The following is a 21,185-nucleotide window of genomic DNA, read 5'->3' as shown; positions in this document are numbered from 1 at the left end:
CACATCAGACACCAAGGTGGTAAGAGAGCTCGTAAGAGAAATGGAAAACATTTTCCCAGAGTCACCTGCAAAGTTCCTTCTTAGGGACTGCACAGATAAACCTCTCAAAGAAGAGGGATGTCAGAAAAATCTCAACTTCCATGTTATGAACACATGCAGCCAGACAATACTGTACACATAAAGAACAGTTACTCACAGTGCAACTTCCCCAAAACCCCATGTCTAGCAACCATTCTCTGGAGCACAAAGGGATCTGTGATTACCAACTAGCAGGGATTTTATAGCATTAGGCTACATCTGACAGAACAAGGCCTTGTCAGGTTGCAGGTTGCATCAGAGGACCCAGCTGATGGTATCACTCCCTGAACATAGGGCAAGATTCCGGGGGATTGATGAGGGCTGAGCAACCCTGTTTGCTGATGTTCTACCTGTGTTTTCTCAGAGGAGAGTCTCATTGCTTCCATAAGCTTCTCCATCTGGTGTCCCTGCTCCAGCGCGTTGCGCAGCACATCCTCCGTGCTGACGAGCCGGTGCTGCAGCCGGATCACTTCCGACTCCGAAGAGGGGTCAATCAGGGAGTATCGCCGCTGGTCTGTTACTGACTTCTCCTTGTCCTTAAGACAGCAAAGGGAAAATAGGAGCATTTTACATCAAAACCAATAGCTGCAGAAACTCAAGGTAGAAATCCACATAACTCCTAGAACTACATCAGCAGATGGGGCAGAGCACAGCTTGCATCAAGTGACCAGTTTGTTCCCAGCAGTTCAAATCAATTATTCACATTTCAACCACTGGAGGACGCAGAAGTACACGGGAATTAGAGGACACTGCTTATTCTTGGATCAGAGTGTGTGTAAAACGCGGGAGGGTAGCTGAAAGACTTTCAGTTTCTCCCATAAATTGTAACCCTATTTATCCATGGATCTAAAACCTGTGGGAACAGAAAAACACTGGAGAAGGACATAGCAGTCTACAACTTCCTCTCGACGGGAAGCAGAGAGGCACATAGCAATCTCTGCTCTCTGTGACCAGGGACAGGACCTAGGGAATGGCTGGAGCTGTGTCAGGGGAAGTTTAGGTTGGGTATCAGGAAAAGGTTCTTCCTCCAGAGGGTGCTGGGCACTGCCCAGGCTCCCCAGGGAATGGGCACGGCCCCAAGGCTGCCAGAGCTCCAGGAGCGTTTGGACAACGCTGCCAAGCACAGGGATTGTTGGGTGTCCTGTGCAGGGCCAGGAGTTGGACTTGATGATCCCTGTGGCCCTTCCAACTCGGGACATTCTGTGATTATATGACACATGGACATCTTTGCTGCTTAATGAGATGCTGCTAAGCCAGGCCACAGCTCAGTCGCTGTCAAGAGACTTCCCATCAGATGTTCAGCAGCACAAAAGAAAACACAAAGACCTGGAGCAAGAGTGAAGGGCTCAGACCCTCCCCCCCTCCTCAGCAGTATAGAGCCCTGCAGCCTCCAGGCCATGCCCAGGAGGGGTTTTAGTGCCCTCACCAGCACAACCAGTTTCTCTCGCAGCCCCTTGATGTCATCTTTGAGCTTCTGTTCCTTCAGCCGCCACTCAGCTTTGTGCACTTCCCGGCTGAGGTCCCGCTCCGGCCCCGGCGAGTGCCGGTTTGCCTCCAGTAACAGCGCTCTCAGCTCGTTCAGGCTCCTGGAAGCAGCAGCAGGAAGAGATGAAGACGTTCCCAGAGCCCACACCACCACTGGAGTCCTGCTGTGCTCCCTCCCACCTTTGCTACAGATCCAAAGAAAGGCCAGCGAGCAAATCTGACCCAACTCCCACCACTCTTTCCTTGTTGCACTTTGCCAGCTCTGAGATTGGGACCTGCACAAGGCACTGCTTGGGAGCAGGGCAGCAGCCAGCTTGGCTGGCTTGTAGATTACTTCATTCAGCATCTACACGGGTACTGAGCTGTCTTGCTGCTCCTGGCAAGCAGCGAAGGGACAGTGCATTTTGAGAATTCACAGCCTGTAATTCTAACCAAACTCACACAGCAGCGTCTCTAAAGAACGGGAAAGCTGTGGGCTGGATTTCAACAATGCAACTCTACATTTCTTCTGGTGGTTGATTACAGCACCCAGAAGGAACATGAATATACAAAGAGCCCCTGTGTCTCCAGCTCTGTCCTCCAGACCTGCACACCGACCTTTCCTTCTTGAGCAGCTCCTGGCTAATCAGGACCAGTTGCCCTGAGGCATCATGTGTTTTCTTGGTCAAGGCTTCCAGTTCCCCTTCCAACCTCTTCTTTTCTTTGAACACCGAATCAGCCTTCTTTTCTGCTGTTTTGCATTTATTTTCCAAAGCTATGAGAAGCAGAGGATTCAGGGGAAGAAAGTTCACTTAGTCCTTTACTTATATTCCTGCTTTTTGCCTTTTCCCAATCCCTACTCCTAAAAGCACAGACCTAATTAGTTCTTGGTCTGGCTGTAGTTAAGGGGAGATCTTGGAAACAACACACCCAGCTCCACTGACTTCTGCCTCATCAGCTTAACACATAAACAAGCCCAAACCCTCCCTCACAGGACACAAATATCTTCTGCAGTTTGTGTTCAATTCCTGAATTAATTTTTATCAGCAATATCTATTAAAAAAATAGCAACATCATGTTTTACATCAGCCTATTTCAGCTCTGGGCTCTTGTTCAACACCAGTGCATAGGACAAGCAGGGAAACATTTCATTCCCACCAACACTGGATTAGGGAAACTTACCACTTACTTGGGCCCTTAGAGTTTCAGTCTGGGTCACCAGGGATGACACCTCTTTGTCTCTTTTACTCAGCTTGTCTTGGAGGTCTGTGAGGGAATGAAAAGACAAAGATTAGAGGGTTGGAAAATGCTTTGTGCAAATTGGGAAGGTGTCAGGTGCACAGCATGGGTCAGGGTGCACCAGGCACCACGGTGGTACACTCCTCTTGGCAGAGAAGCAGCTGGAGATACTGCATTTCACCACACTTGGAGGTGGGATACACACTGGGAAGTTGTATCAGACAGGGTTAAGAAAGCAACCACAAAGGAGGAGGGGGAAAAGGGAATAAAACATTTTAAAAAAACCAAAAGGAGCTTTTAGCACATTTCTTTGCATCACCTCCTACAGTGGAAGACAGAGACTGCTTCAAAAACATGTTTTCTGGAACTGATGTATTTCCATGCTCAGAGCTATAGATCTGAAGTCTGATGCTTTTGTGGCTCAGATCTGACCTGGTTGTTTTCAGCACATCTTTCTGGGGTTTATTCAGTGTGGAAACAATGTACACACAGACTGAGTGGCCATTCAGAGCAGTGGCTGCTGGATCTAGTTAAGCTCTACTGTCACTAGCCAGGAATTACCTGTCAGTCAGCAAACAATTTGGTGTTGGAACATAGAGTAGTTTGGTTTGGAAAGGAACTTAAAGATCATCTTGTTCCACCCACCCTGCTTTGGGCAGGGACACCTTCCACTAGACCAGGCTGCTCCAAGCCCTGCCCAGCCTGGCCTTGGACACTTCCAGGGATGGGATGTAATATGAATGTGTTCTACATAATCCCATACCTGCAAAGACAGATGAGGCTTATGGACAATGCCTGGCTTGCACTGAGGGCAACAGAAATAGGACAAAACATCTCTGAATCCAGCTCTGCTATTGCTCAGACTCAGTGTTACAGCTCACCCTCTATGAAGGGGCTGAGTGTAGCTCAAGCTGAAATACACTTTGTACAAAGTTTTCTGAGTGCATAAGTTTCACCTTTTGTTAAAAGGATGGATTTAATTTATAGTAAACTTAATAAAAAGTAACTATCATTATTTGAAGTCAGTCACATTAATATCTACCATTATCACTCCTCTCCTGTGAACAAATAATATTTAATGTCTGAATTTTACCTGCTGTAAAAATCAGTGATGGGATGGAAATGCATCAATTTCCACAGGTCTGTCTGCAACCTGCACCATCTGTTTGGAGAATGTCTAATACAGGTAAAAACATCCATCCCTGCATATGCTCAGCTTGATTAGAGGGAAAAAACAAAGCCAGACAACAAATGTCATCCAGCAAATTTTGACAGATGAAACGACTTCCTAAACCCCTTCCATGCAGCCATCCCTGCAAGAGCAGAAAGTTAGAGGAAGAGAAAGCATACAAGTCACTAGAACAGGGTGTTCCAAGTAAAAATAGGAGCTTCATACCTTCCATAGTCTGCTTCATCTTTATCTTCTCTTCTGAAATATCATTAGTCTCAATCATCTGGAATAAATGTAAAATATGATAAATAATAAACCAATCCTTTACCCAAAGATTCAAAGCAAAGTTAACAACCACAAAGCCCCATCCAAAGCAAAAAGTATCCAGTGTCCAAGTTAAGATGTTTCACATCCTTCCCAAGAGGGAAATAAAGGCTTTTTTTGAGGAGCCACTTGTCCCGCTGGGTACTACTGAGGCTGACCAGAGCGCCCACACACAACCTGCAGTTGAGCACAACAGCAGGATTCACCCAGGAGGGAACAGAGCTCAGGTTTTTCCCCACAAGTTCTGATTCCAGCTCTGCACATTCAGAATTTGTGCAGAGGGACGGAAGAGCTGCTGTCCCTCGGACCAGGCATCTCTGGTCAATCACAGCAAATATCCAACTGCAAATGCTCTCCAGCATGCAACTTGAGACCTACCAGTCAACAAGTTCCTCAACTTCTGTAGAAGCTAGCTGTGCCCAAAGTTATAAAAACCTTGATAAAATAATAATTTATTAGAGAACTAATGCATTCATAAAAATAATAACAGGCAAATGCCAGGTCCATACAGGGGATTCTGCTTTTTTCCCCCCACCCTCTTTTCTATATTGCAACGAAAAGCCAGAGACTGCAGAGCTTTCAATGCCAAGCTTTCCGTGCAGAGGCTACAACTGAGCCCTTCATGCCTCTTCCCATCCAGCAGCCTTTGTTGGAACCTCAGCACCAGACCCAGCAGTTGCTGTGGCCACCACAGCCAAGAGCCCCAAGGTCAGTTCCCTAAAGTCTGGGCTGTGGGACGAGTCAAACAGAAGCACGAGCACCCCCAGAGGAGAAATATGTTTCCTGACATACTTTTGGTATGGAAAAAACTATTTGACTACTCCAGGGAAGCACAGTTGTGGTTCTCACTTGAAGGTCTAGGAAAGACTGTCACAAGACACCTTTGCTTGTTTAAAATACTTGGACAGTGAATACCACAGTCACTTTAAATTAACTAAGACAATTTAAGATAGAACTTGCCCCATGATACTTGAAGGCTTTCAACCATGCATTTCTTCCCATATTCTCCTGGTTTTAATTGACACATAGTTGAAATAATTACTTCAAGACTTCCCCGGTTCTAAACCAGTATCAATATCCCCCAGAGCCCTTCTATTTATCTAAAGGGCTCTGGAACAAGCCTCCAGTTTCTTCTTTTCCATTCATTCCTGTTTGAATATTGACAATAATGTGTTACATGTTGTAGTAACAACCCCCTTTTCCCAGGGTCCTGGCTGTACTTATTGTTCCCAACTGTCCTTACTAGATGAAACATGCTAGAGCAACCCTTCACACACTATTAATGCTGGAGATTCCTCCTTGGCCTTTGCCTCTATTGTCCTCAGTGTGCCTGTTTCCAAGGTGTGAACTTCTGACTTAGACAACATGGAATTCATGGGCTTGACTTTGCTGCCTGGAGGTACAACTGGTTTCAGTGGGGCTGTTCACGTTGGGAAATTAAACACAAGCATTGAATTCATTGGCACCTCTGTCTGGAACAGAAACTACATCACCAGTGAAATTTCAACAGAGTATTCTTAAAATGTACGCTTTTTACAGCTTATTTTAATTTTCTGCATCCCCACAGGATGTAAATTGGGTTTTTCCTCATTTCTCATGCAAAATCCAAACACAAATAGGGGCTCAGCCCAGAGCCATGAGTAGCAATCTCCCCTCTCACTACAGTGCAGAACCAGCCACAATTCCCTGTGCCATGCACAAAAGTGGGATGATCCATCCTGTGGCAAATAGTCCAAAAAAAAAAAAAAAAAAAGGACGACTTAAGGAGACACAAAGGCCACAATAAATTCATATTACTGCTATTATTTCAGCCTTCCCTGGTCTCATATTTAATCAGGCATTTTATTTCCCCAGCCTGGTGCCATTCTGACCCTTGCTGGCAGCTTTTCCCCTATAATCCTCAACATCAGCATTTCCCTGTCTCCCATATGTGCTGTGAAGCCCCTGTCCTGCTGCTGGCACACTCCCACCCCATCCCACAGTTCAGCCACTCACTGCACCTCTCAAACCCTGCTCCAAGCACTGAGCAAGGTTAAATCTTTTTCCACCCTATCCTCCTACCACCCCTAAAGAGTCTTGGCCAACAGCACACCAAGACTGCTGCAGCTCCTTGGAGAAACACAACTGTATTGTAGGAATGATGGTTTTTCCAGCTCAGAACACTGCTTGCTCAGAATGAGAGCCCACCCTGGCAAACCACGACAGCCCTACTTTGCTGCCACAGCAGCCTCCAAGCTCAGATGTGGCCCCACTTGCTCTTTTTTCCTAGTTGTCCCACTGTACTGGCTTTCTAGAGTAGAAAGACACCTTCAGCATGGAGATGCAGTGCAGAAAGAGCCCTGTCAGTGGAAGGAAAAGACATCCAGATATTTGAGGCCTCAGAAAACTGCACAAGGCAGCGGCTGAGGGGTTACCAACAGTGATAATAAACAAGCCAAATGACCCCAAAGTCATACATTTGCATGCTGAGAAGGATGCAGGGCCTCCATGGACTGCAGCTTGTTCTCTAAGACAAGCACTTTTTCCTGCAGTCTTTGGATCTCCTGTTTGCTGTGGGCTTCTGTTTTCTGTAATGTTTCATAGTCCAACATCTTCTTTTCAGCCAAAGATATCTGCTCTTTCAAGAAAGCTATTGCTTGTGTCTGATCTGTGTATTCACCATGAAGTTTCTCCAGTTCATGCACCCTCAGCTCAGCATCTCGACACTTGTCCTTCACATCTTGGAGTTCAAGAAGGTGCTGACTGCTTTTGGTTTCCATTTGCATTTTCCAGTTGCTGTTGCTTTTTTCCACTTCATCCAAAGCCTCCTGCAGCTTCAGTTTGAGACTCTCTTTCTCCTTTATATGGACAGCTGTCTCAATGTCGTGCTTTGCTTTCAGGTTCTCCAACTCAAGCTGGTGCTCCAACTTTATACTCTCCACCACTGCCTTCAGCTCCACGATCTCCTTGTGCTGGGTGTCAGGGCCTGAGTTGAGTGTGGCTTTCAGGTCCTCCAGAGACTTCTGGTGGTCAGAAGCTAACGTGTCCAACTTGGACTTCCAGTTGTCCATGAGCCCCATGTTCTCGTTAGTGGCTTGCTGAACCTTATGCTTTAGGTCAACAATCTCCTGTGAGTACTTCTCATTGACAGATTTCAGCTTCTCCATCTCCTGCTGGTACTTCTTTAGTGTCTTTTCGTACTTCTCCTTCAGCTGGCTGCTTTCCTTCTGATGCTCCTTGTTGGCAGACAGCAGCTGATCCCGCAGCCGAAGAGCCTCCGACTGCAAGCCCAGGTTATGCTCAGGGGTCTCTGCCTGGTGGGAGCTCCGGAGGCACTGCCGGAGCTCATCCACCTCGCTGCGCCTGAGGCTCAGCTCCTCCTCCAGCTGCAGGATTCTGGACTTCTCGGCCACTGTGGTTAACTGCAACACAACAGAGAACACAAAGTCAGCGCACCTCTCCTCGCTGCATCCTTCCCCTTTAGTAAGCGTGCTCCAGTGGAAGTCAATCCAAAGTACGTTAGTCAAAGTTCAAATAACGAGGTAAAGAACACCCGGTACCTTCCAACCTGAGCACAGTTTTGCACCAGGGTAAGCAGCACCGACAACTCACGGTTATGTCTGTGCCAATTGCAATTTATTTTTCCTAATACAAATCTCTTGCTTTCCACAGAAAAACATCTTGGAAATAACCCTTGAAATTCACTAGGGAGCAACAGTGGTTTATGAAAAATAATGTCCTGGAAGGGCATTATGTTTCCACATCAGGCATCTTGCCAGATGATGCACAGAGGAGATGTGACTGCACATGCAGGAATTTCACAAGCATCAAAACCAGCATTAAGCATATCATGTTTCCTTTATTGCTCAGCAATCCTCAGCCTGCAGACCTCTCTTCTGTAATGGAATTTGTTTACCCTGGTGTAAAAAGGAAAAGGGATTTTTACACGTGAGTACTTGTTAGAGTTTATTAGCAAAGTCAAAATAACAAAGGAGGCTAGAGGATGCAAGACAATAAATCTGGCCATGGTGCACATTGAGCTTAAGGGCTATAGATCCATGTTTTGTAATCTGAATGTAACCTGGCAGGGCTGAACTCCCTGCAAGTCACAGGGAGTTCAGGGTGCTGAAGCTATGGATGGAGAAGAGGATGAAGTATTAGAAAAAGGCAACAGAAAGAAGGAAACTGAGCCAAACCCCAAGAGATCAATTCCACTCCATTTCAATCGCCATTTCCCCAGCAGCCATCAGCCCAGGAGGCTGGTGGTCATTATTTTAGATGGGCACAGGGGGCTTCAAATCATCCACACTTTTTAGAGACCCTCACATTTGTGTTTTCTACAGCTCTCAAACCCATTGCTGCTCACTGCAACAAATTTGCTGCTTCCCACACCACACCAGCATGAAAAAGCCCTTTCCACATCTGGCCTGCCTTTAGGATTCCTCCGGGCAACCTGTCCTGCTGCAGGCAGAGCCAAGAATCAGAGTGGGCCCACCTGCATTCACCAGGACCTTCCACTTCAGATGGCAGCTCCCACAACTGGCAGGGGAGACTGAAATGTTGATTGCAATGTTATTTCCTCTTACAGCCTGGGGTGGGGGGGGCCTCAAGCAGAATGAATTCTGCAGGGTGTGGATATTGCTGGGATATGCTAACTGAAAAATGAATTGTGACGAGCTCATGTGTCAGATGGTGGCATGGGGCAGAGAAGCAAACTCAATCTGAGAAACAAGTTCCCCACACGAGAAGCAAAGCTAGAAATCACATTGTACCACTATTTCTGGGAAAGAGAGCAAATAAAAATTAAAAAAAAAAAAAATCAGGGAAGCTTAAGTTCAAGCCAAAATCAATCAACCCCACAAAAACCAAAAGAAAGAAACCCAAAGCAAGGCATCATGAGCACCAAGGCAGGGCAAGCACTGTCTGCAGGCAGGGCAAGTGGGGGTCCATTACCCTGGTGTCCTCTAATTCTCTGAGGAGTTTTTCAGCCTGTGCCTTCTCAAACAGCAGGCTCTGCTCGAGCTCCCGTATTCGGGCATGCTCCAACTGCGTCTGAGTCTGGTCACACAGAGGGGAAAAAAGAACAGTGGAGATGGGAGTAGGGGAAGGGAGGGAAAGAGAGAAAGAGGGAAAGAGAAGGCTGCAACATCATCTCCAGCGTACAAGACAAGGAAAGGCAGTTCACAACAGGAAGAGAATAAAGATCCAAACAAGGAGGAAAAATCCAACCAAACAGAAAATGGTCCCTACGGGATTTTACATGGTACTCGTAGTGGTTCTTCAGAAGAAAATTGAATCTGTGATGGGAAAATATCCTTCTGCATTAGAAACCTGCATCAGTGTTTTCCTGCATTAGCTGAAGACACTTCCTAAAAAGCAAAGCTCCCACCAGTACAAGGCCCTTGTACACAAAGAGAATGCAAAGACATTGCAATGATTCTCCACATCTTTCCTCAAGAAGAATCACAAGGTAGAGTGAAAAGAGTTGGAAGTTTCCATCCTCTTTTTGCTCTGGAGACAGTGTGAATCCTACACTAAGTGGGGAAGAAAAAGCAGGTCAGACTGTACATGACATGTTGTAAAACCAAAAATACACGGCAGTGAAGCAGTCAGGGAACTGAGATACCAAACTGCTCTATAAATCAGTGCTTTGGGTTTGAATAGGCCTGACATGAATTTCAAATTGATTTTTGTACAGTAAGAGTCTACTAATTTTGGCACAAGAAAACAGAACTTTTTTGGTTGGTTGGTTTTGGGATTTTTGGTTGGTTGGTCGGTGGCTTGTTTTCAAGGGGTTTTTTCTGACAAATAACTCAACTAAGCACAAGAAGTTCACATGATCTACCCAAATCCAGGAGCACTGGCTCTGGGCATTCCTTTAGTGCCCTTCACTTTTAAAGCTGAAGTACCACAAAGCTGCACTTGGTGGCAAAGCTCAGCACTCCACAATCACCACTGTAGTATCATGTAAAATTCGCTATAAATAAAAGAAGAGAGGAAAGTGCATGCACACTCTGGCCTTCACATTTTTTTAGCTTACAAACCCCACATTTTCCTTTGAATTAAACTTAATTAATCTACCAAATAAAAAACTTAATCTAGCAAAAAGCAAACAAACCTGCTCAGAACCATTTTTTGCCCTTCATTTCCCATATAATTATTTGCTTCCCCCCCTCTTTCTATTTGAGCCAGTTTTCAGGATTTTCTGCCCTTCCCTACAATAAAGCAAGGCTTGGCTAGTTGTGTACAAATGATAGAAACTGAAGTTAAAAAAAATCCACATTTTATGCTTGCAAAATATCACTGTACATGTATTCATAGATGGTGACATAACTGCCAGTTATATTCAGATGGCTCTGTATTTTATGTGCCTTGTTGGACCCCTGAAGGAGGGGGGCAAAAACACGTGGATTCAAGAGCCCAAATATTATCAAAATCCCAAATTATATAACTTAAGTGCAAAAGTTGGCTGATTGCATCCTTAAAAAAAAAAAAAAAAAAAGGCATTTAATTAATTAAATAAAACTAATTCTGCTTCCTATAAAGTCCAAAGATCCATATCTCAAGATGGAGCTCCAGGCTTGATTTTACTTACAGGAATAAATATTCCTTTGATACCAATTAATTAACTGGTGGCAGCACATCAGATATTTTCTACCTGAAGATGCTGACCTGTTACAAAACTCATCTCTGGACTTCTCAAAGAGATGCTCTCCAGACTCCTGAGGTTAACACAAGTGCCCAGTCAAGCTCTCAGTCCCACCTGATATTCTTGATCAGTATCTATTAATCCTGCTATTTTCCTACTCTGGAAAAATATATGAAAATAGAGGGAAAAAAAACAACAACAAAGAAACCAAAAACCATGGAAAAAATTAGATTAACTGTTTTACAGTCCTTAAATCTTAGATTCCCATCAAATCCTGTATTATTTTATGTAAATTGGTTTGCTAGTACTAGCCAGTATGAGTCAGAGTCTCAAATCCAAAGTTTTCCTGCACTTTGAGGAAGCTCAGACAGGAATTTCAGATTTACTTCTAGCTATTTGTCTTAAATTACTGTTCATTAATTATAAACTGACTTCCCACTGACATTCAAGGCATGCTGCAGGATCCAGGAGATGAGCATGAGAGAGTTCCTTGAAGTTGGTATTTCCCGTAAACCATGGTCTTCCACCACAAAAAGCCGTTCCTGAAAGCTTTTCCTAAATTTGGTTTTCATCTTTCAAAGCTCTTGAAAGCTTTTCCTGCATTTGTTTTTCATCTTCCAAAGCACTACAGCATCAGCTGCCAACCAGGATCAAAAGTGGGTTGAATTAATAACTACATTATTAGCAAGGCTAAAACCACAGTCCCTCTATCAGAGGTCCAAAACCTTGATCTGTATCTTCAGGCCACCAACACATGGATTTCTTTGGTCAAATTGCTTCCAAGGATGCTGCCTGCCATGCTCTACACCCAAGAGCCCTAGATTTGTTCAGAACATACATGCTATTGGGACAAACATCAGGGCATTTAGCCAAGCCTTCAGCAGAAACCCCAGAGCCATGGACCACACAGCAGAGAACCCGTTCTTACCATTGTCATAATTTCTGTTACTGGCTGTTAAGTCACAGTAAACACTCCCCTCTGAATACTTGGAAGATCTGCTGGTGTAAGAAGACTGACAAGACCAGAGGAAAGCAGACAACTGTCACTGGACTTTGCTTTTGGCTAGTTCAGCTCTAGAGAGGGATGCCAAGGGCTGTGCTTGCAGCCACTGGATGACTTCATTGTGATTTTACACAACGAATATCAAGAACAACCATTTCCCAGGAAACACACTGCAACATGAAGGAGCACTTCTCCTCCTGATTTTCAATAAAAGGTTTCAGAGGTTTTTTTTTCTCTAAGTTAATGACTTGCTTCTGGAAAGCTTAACTATCTCCACAAAAAAGCAGGAAGGTGAGAATTAATTCCAGTGGGTCAATTGTTTAGTCTGAGCATGCAAATTAGGCAGACAGGATGTAAAAACTGGCCACAGCCAAGCCCTCTGCCAATGCCTGTGCTGGTACTGATGCTGGACTCATGGAGAGCATGCCAGTTCCCTGGATGAGAGGAAATCAAGCTCTCCTAAATTATTTGTTCTTTTGTACAGACAAGCATGGAAGCGAGGACAGGACCATAACGGTCTGCTGAAAGCTTAGCCACATCCCCATTGCAAAACAATTCCTTCCCAGCCCAAAGGAAAATTAAATCTAAGACTGCAAGTCCCAAACTGAGAATGGGAGCCCTTATCCACAGCAGCTTATGATCTTGCTAAGCATGGTGGCTTTAAAAAAAAAAAAAAAATCCAAATATACTATCTGGCCAACCCTGGTCCCACTGTCATCATTACACAGCCAGGCTTAAAAACTTGGAGCTTACAAAAGTACAATTCACTACTCTCAAAGGGAATGATGGACGGATCAACCACCCTTCTCTAAGGCACTGGGGGAAAGCTGTCAGCTCAGGGATGAACAGAAATCTAATTTTGCACCCACACAATAGGCAGAAACTGCACTTGCTGTGCTTCAGCAAAGGTCTGCTATCAGTGCACTGCTAATTTACACCCTGTCAAACATCTCCTTCAGCTTCTGGATGAAGAGGAGAGGTTTATGCCAACAGGATCACAGCCACAGCAACGTATCCATTTCCTAGTTTTCCCATTTTCCTGGGCTTTTATTGCTATGAGTGACAGTGAAGCACAGGAGCAGGGCCCTTGAGATTTCTGGCTGTTCCTAACCTGGCACTCCGGCTGAAGAGAAGGAAACCTCCCTTGATTTACATGTGGAGAACAGAGCCTTGCTTTCACAAAAAGATTTTCTTTTCCTTTTTTCACCCTGAAAAAGCCTCCCACTCAAGGGCAAGCTCCCAACATCACTTCCAGTTTGCACAATGCTCACTGCAACAGCATCACTCTGAGGAACAGCCCTTCCCAGTGACAGGGTGTCAATTCTTGCGTCAAACCCACACTCATGGGCAGTGAATTCCACATGAGGATACCTCAGGATACACAGCATTTTGGCTGGAATCAAATAGCATCCAACCAGGAGACTGCGTGTGCCCATTCGCTGCTAAGAGCAGGACACTGCAGGGACAGGAATTGAACCATCAATTCATTTCTAGAGTGGAAAAACATATGTTCCAACACACTCAGATACAGATTTTAATATGGCTTGGCAATTCAGAGTGACAGATTAACTCCAGGCAGCTCCAAGTGTGAATAGTCATTGGGCACCACACCAAAGAACAATCCTCACAGTTTACACCATGGTGTTTGCAGCAGGTCCAAAGCCATCAATAAAGTATTGTTAGAGGGGAGCAAAAGATGGCAGAAGTTACTTAAGTGAGGCCCCACATGTAACTTTGGACCCCACATTTTGGCAAGATCATAAGGAATTACCTCCAGATCCCCTTTTGTAATGGATTCTTCCTCCACACGGAACTGCAAGTCCTCCACTTTCCTGGGGAAGGAAAGGGACACAAAGAACAATCAGGAACACTCATCTCAGCACCCTCTGTCTAAGCAGCCATTGTGTATAAACCTTTTCACTATTAATCAAGTTTTATGGATTACTGCAACACCATCAATGGAGAGATCATTCCCAACAAATGGAAAAGCTGCCCAAAAACTACTGGTAAGCTTTTTGTGTTCTAAAACCACTCACCCAATATTAAAAAATCATGTCATGGCCTGCAAAATCAAATTCTGAGAGGAGAAGAATACAGACCACCTTTGGATACAAACAGCTCAGCAGAAACTGAGCAGCAAGACCCACTGAGCAGGACAGTTATAAGCAGCTTTCCACACACAAACATGGCCTTTTTGCAAGGTACATCCTCTCTGACACCAGGATCCTGAAAACAAGCGAACCACAACCAGGTTTCACTGGTTTGTTTAAACCTTATTATCCTGCAGCCGAGCACCGGGCAATTCCTGTGCCAAATGCACAGGGTCCATACAAAATATTCCAAGGGAATTGGATCCTCTGCCTCCTTGGCAGAGAGTGGGCAGTGTTTAGTGTTTCCACAACGTGGAGACTGTGAGCTACCCTGGCAGAAGTGCCTTCCCCACAGATTGTACAGGCCAGTCATGCATAAATGCACATAAATTCACACACATTAACACAGACATGCCGAGGAAACTCTTCTCTTTTGGAAGAGAGAAGCCAGTAACAGTAGACAATAATCCAATTTTCTGTTAGACTCAGCCCTCTTTTCCTCTTTACTGATAAAAAAAAAAAGGCTGAGGATGTTTAGTTGGTAGGCAGATGTAAGGACTCTGATTCTGTTAGAGATAAAAATAGCTGTGAGTGTACATAACGAACTCCATAAACAAGTTTCCTTGTCTAAACCTCCTCTATTTAGAGGAGGGAGGTATCTGTTGATATTTAGGGGAAAACTCAGCTGTCTTGGGTTAAAGGGCCTCCTGGAGCTGGGAAAGTCAGCTGCCTACCAGGAGTAGGGGGAGACTTATGCATGAAAAACATTTCATCCTCAGAGGGGCATCAGTCAATTGAAATCAACACTGTTTTCAGTTATTTAATACATAGAAATGTTTTCCTATTCCCACTGAAGAGCTTAATTATATACATGGAGCAACTGGACTCCAAGAATGACATGCAGATCTTCACTCTTACCTAGAGAGGAAAAGTATGCACCATGATATATGCATGGATGGGGGCCTCTGCGATATGGGGAGATGGTGAATCACACTACAGTGAGGTTGTACTCCAGTTTGGCTTCCCTTCCTCACAAAAAACATCCTCAAGATCAGCCCATCACAAATGGAGGGGAAGAAGGGGTCTTTAGCAAATCCAGGTTGTACAGGAGGGTCTGTGATGGCCCAACGTGCACATGCCTGTTTATGATCCAAATCTTATTTCATACTGTATCCTTAAGCCAAAGCCACCTGAAGGCTTTATCACTGCCACACATGACTTCACCTCCCTCACACCCATCCACTCCTGCTTTACCTCTTCTCCTCTTCCAGCTGGTTCAACAGCTCAGTCTTCTCCTTCTGCATCCCATCCACCAAGGCTCGTGCTCGCTGGAGGTTTCCTTCTGCCTCTGTGACATACTGGAACAAAAAATAAGCCTGAGACACAAAAGCTAGCCATTTCTGAAGTAGTACAAAGCTGTTTAAGAAAGGGTCAGAACTAGGGAACAGAAAGTTTTGATGATCTGTTTCAGAGGATGCTGTGGTAAGAGCACATTTTCCAAAGAGCACAGGATGTAGGGATGGAGACAACAAAAACTGCTCAGTCTCCAGCAGCTGTAAGAGATCCATGCTTCAGTGCCTCTCTGACCTGAACCTTTTGAAGAACCCAGCTCTGATTAGAGTTAAGAACTTGAAGCCTGAAAAGTTCTGAAAATCTGGTCAGAGGTTATCAGTGCAATTCAGCCCCTGACATGAAGCAAGAGAGACATTTCAGACTTCTGTTAATTCATTTGTTACTGATAATTACTGGAAAACACGATACACAAGAAGAAAGTCAGCTTGCAGTTGATTTCCCAACTTCTCCTGCACTTCTGACAGGCAGGTGTGACCTACCACATAAATGTACAGTGCCATCCCTGTTCCCAGGTAGCTCACTCGGGTTTATAAGCATGAGCAAGGAATTTAGAACAAGAGCATGTTGGAACCCCGGGTTTAGAGAATTTAGGTTTCTGGGATATAATAATATATATATGTGTAACAATATGGAGGTGTGGATTTCTTCTTCTTTTCTCCTTCTTCTTCACAAATCTGGGTGTTCTGACATTGGGTCAAAAAACCCACAGTGCAGATCATGAATAGTTAGTTATTGGATTATAAGTAAAACCAAATTACTTTACATTCCATAATTGGGTAATTTGGACCTTAAAAGGCCTTGGAAGTTAGAATTCACGGCCATTTTCCACCTTGTTAACATTTTCCACCTGCACACTCTGTGCAGCTGTATTAAAGATAAGAAGACATTGAAGAACCACATACTGACAAATAGCACAAACACATCTCTCTTTAAGCATTTGAATACATAAAATATCCTCTGTACAAATGCTTGTGCAAAAAACAAACAAACACACACCAACCTAATATGATCAGCCTGTTTTCCTTCCAGATTTCCTGACTTCATTAACGTGATAAAAACATCCTCTCTGGTGGGAAAGCAGTGGCATATGAACTGAGCTGGTGTTCTCAGCACCACAAAATCACTGCAATGCAGTCACAGTCACAGCTAGATTCAATGGCTGAGGGGAACAAATTTGCCTTCCACTTGCATTTCAGCACTGAAATGTATTGATCCACCAGACACAAACTATCCATTGCCTCTTATCTGGCACAGCTATTTTCCTGCTCCTGGCTCGGGGCAGAGACAGCACATGTGACATTGGGAGAGTGGAGAAAGAGCCTCAGTGTCGGGGTCCCTCTCTCCCCGCCATGTGGTCCTGGGAGAGGGGCCCTGGGGGGAGGCACGGGGGTTTCCCTGCCCCTGGTCAGCCTCGTTCCCCATGGGTTGTTTTGTGTTCCCCTGCACAGGGCAAGGACCCTCTGGTCCCGTGATTGAACAGTTCCTCAGCAGATCCTCAGCCATGCAGCTGGAGAAATAAACATCTCTGAAACAGCTATCAAGAATCGGTCCATATAGATTTCTTTCCCACGGGCCTCCTTGTTTGATACATCGTGTTACAGAATCCCCACTGTAACACCTCAGCTTAACTCACCACATAAAAGGCAGAAATTCAGAACCCAAGTTTCACACACGGGGTAACTTTATGATCTGACACTTTCAGGGGATATCAAATATTCAGATACTTGACAGCTAGTGATAAAAAGCCTTATCACCTCCTACCTGCTCGTGTTGGGCCTTCATGATGGCAATCTCCTTCTCCACCTCACAGATGTGGCTGGTGGCTTTGGCAACCTCTGCCCGCTCCAGGTCACGCTCTGCCAGCAGCTGTTCAATGTGCTGCTGCTTCTCCTTCAGTGCCTCCTGGAGAGCTGTGGTGCCAGAGATTTTCCGGGCATATCGAGAAGAGGTCTCTGTCAGCTGGGAAAAGAGTTAAAAGAGATGGGGTAAAGCTGTGTCCTTTCCAGTCTAGAATAGCTGAAGTCCCCTGTTAAATCTGGAATGCTGCTCACCTAAACATTTATTCAGCTGAACAGAGCTGCAGTTCCAGCTCTAGGCCCTACAGGGGAGGTTAAGTCTGAGAAACATCTGGACAATGCTCACAAGCTCAATTGCTCTTCTGCACTGCAATGAAAGCACCATTTCCCAAAGGACAGAACATGGGGTGGGAACTGGGTCAGGAAAAATTATCATGTATTGTATCATCTACCTTCTTAAATATAATTCATTGATGACCTGCACTGATGAAATCCCAAAAGATGAGCTCAGCTGGGCAGACTGATTTCAAGTGGAGACCAGTACGGGGTTGTTCGATCCACTCCCGGGAATGACACTGCACACCCTCTTCCCCAGCCAAGAGGGCTACACATCTTCTGCAGCAACACCACAGCACAGCCAGAGCTTTTAATAATATCACTGCCTGCTCTGCTTTCTGCCTGCTTGAGCAACTGCCAAAACCCCAGGCACATGACCCACGACATTGTCACTCTCCACAATAAGACAGTCACAGGAGGAGCTTTGCACAGCTGGTCAGTGCAGCAGCATGACCATGTGAGACTGGAAACAGTGTCCTTTTTCTGCAGGGATCCCTTATAAACCTGCTCTTGCCAGCAGAACTGAGATTCATCCCACTGAAAATCACACTTCAGGCTCTTCAATGGTCACAGTTGCTTGGTGTCCAGTACAGCCCCCGCGTCCATGAAGGGAGGCTATTTGTGAGGTGGGCAACACTGTCCCACACTCCATTCCCCTCACCTCATCAATGGTGAAGGAGCAGCTGCACTGGAAGAAAACCCCACCCTCCCGCTTTGTGGAGTTGAGTCACAGCAGTGGATTGAAGCTGCAGAGACCATGCAGGAGCCACTTACCAGCCCACTGCGGCTGGGCCTGCCCCCGACTGATGAGGCCACCGAGCTGACAGAGCTGATGGAGGAGCTGCTGGGGCTGTGGGTCAGGGCTGACACTCCCATGGCCATCCGCTTGCTCTTCTTTGCCTTGGCAGGGCTGGTTGATGGGAATCCGATCCGGATCACCTTGTGGATGGGAGCAAAGAGGCCAAACTTGGGTGGGCACTGAAAATACCTGGAATACAGGAGATGTGAGAAGTGGCAGAGCATCCATCTCACCCAAGCCTTGAAGAATGGCACTGCCAAGCAGTACAAAACCCCGGCCCACAGCTCATCTCTGGGTAATTTGCTGTGACATTGTTTCCTGTGTACAGGTAATTGGATTATTCTCACTTCCTACTTTTAGTACTGGCAATCTCCAAGTTTGCATTTGTGGTGCTTTAGCAGGGAGACCTGAGGTAATTGCCAAGCACTAGTTGCTGTGCACTTTGATAAGATGCCAGGAAAGACACATCTGGTAGCCTGGAGAGCACATATCCCACAACATGAACACAGCCAGAGCACAAGCACTCCTTCTTTACCAAGCAACCTTTAGAACAAACCAACCTTCTCAAAACTTGTGTGTGCTCTTTACCCTGCTTTGAAGATAGTGATGCAGTAAAGTGTGTCTGCATGCAGATGTCAGAAGATGGACAAGGCTCTACTCCGTGGGGCTCAGCAATGAGACAAGAGGCCATGGGCAGGAAGTTCAACCTGAACATGAGGAATTACTTCTTCCCTGTACAGTGACCAAGCCCTGAAAACGCTGCCCAGAGAAGGTGTGGAGTGTCCTTCACTGGGAATATTCCAGAACCTTCTGGACACAATACTTATGCCATGTGCTCTGGGATGACCCTTCCTTGAGCAGGAAGGTTGGACTAGATGACCAGCTGTGGTCCCTTCCAACCTGACCCACCCTGTGACGCTGTGTCAGATAAAAAGATCTGAATCACACAGCTCTGTAGAAATGTTCCACAGGATAAAAATCTTTCCTACTAAAACAGGAGAAAACGGCAGCTCAAACCTTTGAAGCTAAAAATACCATTACAGCAAACTCCAGCATGTGCCACCTCCTTGGGGTGGCAGAGAAACTGTTTCCTATGCAAACAAACTTGGAAAGATGCAAGCATGGAGGAAAAGGGAGGATCAGATAATTACAGTGCAAGCTCTCTTCCACAACTGCAGTGAGCCCAATGACTGTGTCTCTCCAGAGCCCTCTTCCAGAATAAAAATGAGCCAAAACTCAGTGTCAAACCCTGGAAACTCCTCCACAGGGCCTTGGCTGACCAGCATAAACCAAGGTTCCTTTGCTGCTGGCCAGCTGCCCTGCAGCAAGAAAAACCAGATCACCTCCAGCACTGTATCCCCTTGTTTCAGGGGAGCAGCCAACATAAAAAGCTCCTATAAGAGCTTTCTCACAGGCTTCCCAGCAAGAATAGGACTAAATACTGGGTTATAAAACAATCTGTCCTATTTTAATATTAAAAACCAGGTTCTAATGACTAAATTACACAAATACAGTTCTACTAGCCCAAGTTCTCTCTCTCTCTCCAGATGTGAGCAGCTGTTTCCCCAACTCCCTTTTATTTTTAAGTGCTGGCAGCCATACAGCTGTGTCACAGGCAGACCCCTGTGTGCTTGGGAGGCCAGGGAACAGCCTGATCTCCAGCCAGATGAGAATAAAACTCATTTTCAAACATCTGCTCAAACCCATTTTTTTTCTATAACAAACTTTAAACAACCCCTCCACAACCCCAAATCTCTCAGCCTCCTCGGCTTCCTGCCAACAGAGGCCCTTGGGTTTGAAAAACCAGCCATACCACAGGCTGACCTCTTACAAACCTGCCAAAGCCCTGCTCAGCATAGTTTTCCCAAATTCCAGCAGGCACAGGCAGGCCAACAGCCCCTTCCACAGCTCTGCCTGGTGTAAGCACAGACTGGTACTCCTGGCTGCACAACAATCCCAAAGGTTAATTCCCTTAAAAGCCTCTGACAGCTCTTAGCAAGCCCAAACTTGCATCACTATGTCTGCCCATTTTCTTTCAGTCCAGATTGAAAGTGGTTGCAATTAGCTTTTATAGTTCAGAAGCAGAAATTCGTTCCAAAACACTTGGCAGTAAAAAAAATCTACTTGAAAACCAAGAGCTGCTCTCACTGAGTGTGGAGGAGCTCCATACTCACATTACAGAATGGAAATGGGAAAGAAAAGTGGCGGTGTGATGGCAATGCAACTGCAGGTGGGAAACGGCACAGGAAATGTTGAAAGAGATGGAAAAATCTTCAGTGTCCAAGGCTGACATGTCACAAACTATGCAGAAGTAAAAGGTCTGGGCAGTTTAGTGAGCAAGGACTCCCACTGGACCAGAGACAGAGAAGGGAGAACAGTAAAATAAGCAGGTAACATTTAAATTACTATAGATGAGTACACAGAACTTGCTTGGCATTGGGGAATTGACACCAAACCAAACCACACCAGCACCTCTGAAGTCTCCTGTGCAGACAGGAAAGCAGATGCAGCAAACCTCAGTGCAAATCAGCACCATCTGATGTACAGAGGTGCTCCCCACAATGATACCCTGTCCCCTGGGCCACTGCTACTGATCCACAGCCTGCAGGCAGCCTCCACTGAAGAGCCACAGCTGCTGGGAAAGCCCAGCCCTTCAGCCTTCTCTTGATGTACATCCACACCTGAACCTGCAGGAAAATCAGTGACCCACCACAAATTTCAGCCAATTCACCACCTACTCAACTGGAGTTGCCTATGACAGCAAAGGTGGTGACAATGTCTTTTGCTCCCTGCTGCCTCTGCTGCTTCTACCAGCCTCCAGTGTCTTGAGCTCCAGTTTTGGCTCTGCTCTCCTTTTGTAGCTGCAGCAGGCAGTGCTGGGCTTGTTGACCAGGCCAGGGATGC

General features: G+C 45.6%; 1 protein-coding gene across 14 annotated transcripts in view; it reads right to left on the bottom strand.

Moving 5' to 3' along the window:
• CLIP2 (CAP-Gly domain containing linker protein 2) overlaps nt 1-21,185 on the bottom strand; it is a 99,174-nt gene that overhangs the window by 8,732 nt on the left and 69,257 nt on the right. For 13 of the 14 annotated variants that reach the window (XM_048324232.1, XM_048324241.1, XM_048324231.1 and 10 more), the window contains 11 exons: nt 18,257-18,470; nt 17,112-17,309; nt 15,252-15,355; nt 13,679-13,739; nt 9,209-9,313; nt 6,733-7,677; nt 4,178-4,235; nt 2,725-2,808; nt 2,161-2,317; nt 1,505-1,664; nt 429-614 (listed from right to left, as the gene is read on the bottom strand). In XM_048324232.1, the coding sequence (XP_048180189.1) occupies nt 429-614; nt 1,505-1,664; nt 2,161-2,317; nt 2,725-2,808; nt 4,178-4,235; nt 6,733-7,677; nt 9,209-9,313; nt 13,679-13,739; nt 15,252-15,355; nt 17,112-17,309; nt 18,257-18,470 (2,272 nt within the window). The remainder of the gene's footprint in view (nt 1-428; nt 615-1,504; nt 1,665-2,160; nt 2,318-2,724; nt 2,809-4,177; nt 4,236-6,732; nt 7,678-9,208; nt 9,314-13,678; nt 13,740-15,251; nt 15,356-17,111; nt 17,310-18,256; nt 18,471-21,185) is intronic. The other variant, XM_048324246.1, reaches the window with a different exon arrangement.

The sequence above is a fragment of the Corvus hawaiiensis genome, chromosome 20 (genome assembly GCF_020740725.1).
Source record: "Corvus hawaiiensis isolate bCorHaw1 chromosome 20, bCorHaw1.pri.cur, whole genome shotgun sequence".
Lineage (NCBI taxonomy): Eukaryota > Metazoa > Chordata > Aves > Passeriformes > Corvidae > Corvus > Corvus hawaiiensis.
Note: the sequence above shows the minus strand (reverse complement) of the source record. Positions and strands in the feature narration are given on the sequence as shown.